Below are 4,904 nucleotides of genomic sequence, written 5' to 3'. Positions count from 1 at the left end.
ATCCTCTAAAGTTATAAACCATTTTAGACGCTTCACTTATCGACGCATCGAAGTCACATGATTGCAGTCTAGGTTTCAAAATAGAGGCGGCAAAATCTCGAATGAAGAGATCAAAGTCTCGGAGGCTTGAGAAAAAATTCTTCCAGTCTGCAATTCTAATTGTTTTAAATCTCAGATGTCAAAAAATTCTAGTGCCCTAGAGTTTCTTAAATTTATTTGAGTTCATCATCAAAATTATCAAAGTGCAAGAATCTTAGACATGTGATTTATTTTAAATTAGAAAGACGCAACTTATGAACTGCGTCCATCGACAAAAATGCATGTGAATGACGCAACTTGCGTCGTTGTCATCACTGATTTGTCATCGCTAAGGTTCCTGATATTTCCAAAAAATACCTGGCAACTTTGACTGCAACAGATCATCCGGAAAAACATTCACCTGTTAACCGCGCCGACGGATGCAACACGCGTGTCGTGTATCGCACTCATGCGCAATGGAACCAACAGTGGCACCATGCCAACCGGGACGGAACGCCGTGCACCGTTGTTGAATCCGATTCGATTTTTCAGTCTGAAAGCAATCGTCGAATCAAATGGTACCGCTTCGATTTGCTGCGAGCTGCTGTTGTTCTAATTCCAGTAGGTGTACAACGAAGAGAACCGTCCTGGTCCAGTTGTTCCAGGGACACGGAAGATGGTTCAGTTCGACTGGCGGCGGATGTTGTGCCGCAAGAAGAGGAACATTCCTCAGGGCGGTGCTATCCTGGATCAAGTGATTTCCCAGTCGGCCAATGCCTCCAATCAGTGTCTGCTGTACAAGATGGCCAACTACAAGCACGGTGGCGATCTGATCGATGCGTTCCAGGTCGGCGGTCAGAAGGCCGTCGAGCAACTGATCCGGGAGCAGTTCGGGGTGTTCATGTACCATAGTGGCCGCGGGCAGATCATCAATCGGGCCGAGTATCTGCGCTGGAAGTACATGGATAATCACGAGGTTTGTCGGTGTTACGTAAGCTGGGTGGGTATTGATTTTTCCTCGTTTCAAGGTCGTCATTCCGATTGAGGCTTCCCTGTCGCCGCATGACCCACTGGGAAAATGGGTCGATCACAAAGCCTGCTGGCAGATGCAGTACCGTGGATTGCTCGGCGAGAGCCTGCTGCATGTGTTGATCATCTGCGATACGAAAATTCACACCAAGTAAGATCTGTCCGTTTGTCGGGAGAACTTGAAGATCTAAGCTAGAACTCCTTTAGGTTGGCCCGTATCCTGCTGCGCGTGTTTCCGGAGCTGTCGATCGACGTGATGGAAGGCGAGGAGTACCTGGGCGCTAGTGCACTCCACCTGGCGATCGCGTACAGCAACAACGAGTTGGTGGGCGATCTGATCGATGCCGGAGCGGACGTGTCCCAGCGTGCCATCGGACGGTTCTTCCTTCCACGGGATCAGCAGGGGTTGAAACCGGCCAAGAATACCGACTACGAAGGGCTGGCCTACCTGGGCGAGTACCCGCTAGCGTGGGCTGCCTGCTGCGCCAATGAATCGGTCTATAACCTACTGTTGGAATGCGGGGCGGATCCGAATGCTCAGGACAGCTTCGGAAACATGATTCTACACATGGTGGTCGTAGGCGATAAGCTGGATATGTTCGGGTACGCTTTGCGGCATCCAAAGCTGCCTTGCAAAAACGGGATCGTAAATGAATCTGGACTCACTCCGTTGACCTTGGCCTGTCGACTAGGTCGTGACGAAGTGTTCCGTGAGATGTTGGAGCTTTCGGCGAGGGAATTCTGGCGATACAGTAACATCACCTGTTCCGGCTATCCGTTGAATGCCTTGGACACGCTGATGCCGGACGGATCTACCAACTGGAACTCGGCGCTGTTCATCATCCTCAACGGAACCAAGGAGGAGCATCTGAACATGCTGGACGGCGGCATTGTGGAGCGTTTGCTGGACGAGAAGTGGAAAACGTTCGCCAGGAACCAGTTCTTGAAGCGACTACTAATCCTCGCCCTGCATCTGTTCTGTTTGTCCTGCTCGGTGTACCTGCGACCGGTGCGGGTATTCAAGGACGCAAGCAATGACACACCGGGTAAAGCGGATTCATCAGTGACGGCTGCGCCGGATGGTGTCTACGGCGAGGATGAGGGAATCGATTTGACGACCTGGTTCCGGTATGGCTTCGAGATAGCCACCGTTATGGGAGTGCTGAGCTACGTTGTGCTGCAACAGGGCGACGAGATCAAGAACCAGGGACTGGTTTCGTTCATCAAGTCGCTTGTGAGTTTCCACATGAGCAGCAGGTTAGTAAAGTTCATCGATCGATTCTTGCTTGCAGGGTCATACACCAGCGAAGGCGATATTCTTGATTTCCAATCTGATGATCCTGGCGTGCATTCCGTTCCGTATGATGGGCGACGTCGAACACGAAGAGGCGATCCTGCTGTTTGCCGTTCCGGGTAGTTGGTTCCTGCTGATGTTCTTTGCTGGGTCTGTGACTTTGGAACCACTCAAAAGTCAAGTCAATAACTTCCATTTAACGTTCGCAGCGCCATCGGGTTGACGGGTCCGTTCGTAACGATGATCTTCTCCATGATCACCGGTGACATGTTCACCTTCGGTATCATCTACATGATCGTGCTGTTTGGATTCTCGCAGGCTTTCTACTTCCTGTACAAGGGTCATCCAGAGGCGGAAGATTCCCCGTTCGGCAGTTACTTCGGCACCTGGATGGGGCTGTTCCAAACCACCCTCGGTGATTACGATGTAAGTCTTGAAATTTCATAGCTTTAACTGTTTTAGATAACTCGCTCGATCTTGCGCCAGTATGCCGATTTGAACCTGACGACCTATCCGAATCTGGCGAAAACCGTCTTCATCATCTTCATGATCTTCGTGCCGATCCTGTTGCTCAACATGTTGATCGCCATGATGGGTAATACCTATGCGTACGTCATCGAGCAAGCCGAAAAGGAAGGTATGAAGCAGTGGGCTAAGATTGTGGTCAATCTGGAGCGGGCCGTCAAGCAGGAAGACGCTAAAAAGTACCTGGAGGAATACTCAATTGGACTGGGACCGTCCGATGATCCCAGGTACGAAATTCGTGGCGTCATGGTCATCAAGAGCAAGAGCAAGACCCGTGCTAGACAACGGAAGGGAGCGGTAAGTAACTGGAAGAGCGTTTTGCGTGTGACGTTAAACGAGCTGAAGAAACGTGGCATGACGGGTGAGGAACTGCGTAGGATCATGTGGGGAAGATCGTCGATCACTTCGCCGGCCAAGGTCGCCAAAAAGTAAGTTCTTTATATCTCATTGCTTTTGTCAAGATTAATGCCTTAAATATTCCACCACAGGAAAAAGGGTTACGAAGACGAGGACCCGTTCGCGATCACGGCTGCAATCGACGTTATGTCCTTCACGCAGGACATCGTCATGGTGAGTACTGAACCAACTTCGATGGGACCACCAACGATTGATCCAAACAAACCGGCTACCGTCAGACCGCAAACCGTTCCGGAGATTCCTCCTCAACCGCCCCTGATCAAACGGCAATCCGTGGTCAGCGCTCCGCCGGCCTACGACGATTTTCCCCCGATGAAGGACTACAAGGATCCCCTGCGGGAGCTGGTCATCATCTCGGAATCGACCACGGTGGACGATACCTACGTACAGAATTGCAAAACCCTGGCGATTGATGCGTCCACCTTGGACCACGTGCACGAGATTAATTTGGCCAAGCAGAGCCAGCTCCGGCAGGAGGAACATAAGCAACAGGAACAGCAGACCTTGGGTCAGTTGAATCCCTTCCTGGAAGCAAAGGACATTGTCGATCCGGTGAAGGAACGCGAGTTCCTCAAAACACTGGAAGCGCTGGAGGATACCGATAGCGAAGCGGCTGAAAAGCCAGTCCTTGGAAAGATTTCGTTAATACGACGCGCCAAGTCGGCCGTCTCGAGAACCACCTCCAGGAAGAAGAAAACCGACCAGCATCCGCTGTTTATGATCGCTTGGGACGACAAGAATCTGACCCGGACCCAACCGGAGGACTTTGGGGCGCTGAACACGGCCTACGAGTACTGCACCGAAGATCTGCAACACGACGTCGACGAGGAAGCGAAGGAAGACGAAGAAGAGGGCGTGACGGTCGAGGAGGTGCACCGCCGGATGGAACAGTTCCACCAGCGAAGTCGGGCTTCCCTCGAGCGGGACAGCATTTCGACCGAGGGTAGCAAGAAGCCACACAAGAAGCGCCACGGAATGGGACGGAACCGGAACAACAAGGTCTCGCCGGATACGTCGAACGAAAGCGTCTCCGGAAAGAAGGACAAACGGATGCAATCGGCTCCGACGAGCAGCGATCGCAGACCGCGCCATCGGCAGCTGATGGATCAGGAAACGGGCGGCACTTCACCGCCGGATCCGCTGGAACCCTGGAGCACCAAGGATATTTGCAACATTAATAAACTGTTGGACACCGACACCCAAGAGGAGTGAATAGGGGTTTGATTTTGAAGGCACTTGGCCGGTGGTAGTTTTTCGCTAATTTGCACCCGTGTGTGTTGAGTTAAATATATCTTTGCACGACAAAGGGATGTTTAGGGTCGCTAAAATCTACCGAAACCATTGTGAATGACTTCTTCCTTTTCAAGTAAACTTGCGAATGAAAATCGAAAAATATACCATTTGTTCGGGGCTTATATAAAAACAACTTCAAGTCTAATTGTCCCATGTTGAAATTCTACGCATACTGCCTATAATCGCATATCAGTCCCATATGGATTTTCGTCAATTTTGAGATAGCAACGCTTTTCACCTAGGGGCAACCCATCTGTACTCAGAGTTAATATTTTTGCACCGAGTAAATTTGAGAAACTCATAATTACTCAAAAATGATCAAAGTAGT

General features: G+C 50.7%; 1 protein-coding gene across 1 annotated transcript; it reads left to right on the top strand.

Annotated features, from left to right (window-relative positions):
- The first annotated feature begins 514 nt into the window (after window positions 1-514).
- On the top strand, window positions 515-4,509 carry iav (transient receptor potential cation channel subfamily V iav). Its single transcript, XM_065220296.1, has 7 exons — window positions 515-994; window positions 1,047-1,198; window positions 1,255-2,281; window positions 2,340-2,491; window positions 2,551-2,767; window positions 2,828-3,294; window positions 3,355-4,509. The coding sequence occupies exons 1-7, from the start codon at window positions 695-697 to the stop codon at window positions 4,493-4,495; spliced, it is 3,456 nt and encodes a 1,151-aa protein (XP_065076368.1). The 5' UTR covers window positions 515-694; the 3' UTR covers window positions 4,496-4,509.
- The last annotated feature ends 395 nt before the right edge of the window (window positions 4,510-4,904 follow it).

This window comes from Ochlerotatus camptorhynchus, unplaced genomic scaffold, assembly GCF_037179485.1.
Source record: "Ochlerotatus camptorhynchus isolate MF236.1 unplaced genomic scaffold, CSIRO-AGI_Acam_v1.1 ptg000124l, whole genome shotgun sequence".
NCBI classification, from domain to species: Eukaryota; Metazoa; Arthropoda; class Insecta; order Diptera; family Culicidae; genus Ochlerotatus; species Ochlerotatus camptorhynchus.
This window is presented reverse-complemented; position numbering and strand designations above follow the sequence as displayed.

Bases quoted from the DNA above. Each gene is read 5' to 3' on its own strand.
- iav (XM_065220296.1), top strand. From the start codon at position 695: ATGGTTCAGTTCGACTGGCGGCGGATGTTGTGCCGCAAGAAGAGGAAC. The intron at 2,282-2,339 runs GTGAGTTTCCAC...TCTTGCTTGCAG, and splicing joins TTTCGTTCATCAAGTCGCTT to GGTCATACACCAGCGAAGGC. The intron at 2,492-2,550 runs GTCTGTGACTTT...TAACGTTCGCAG, and splicing joins CTGCTGATGTTCTTTGCTGG to CGCCATCGGGTTGACGGGTC.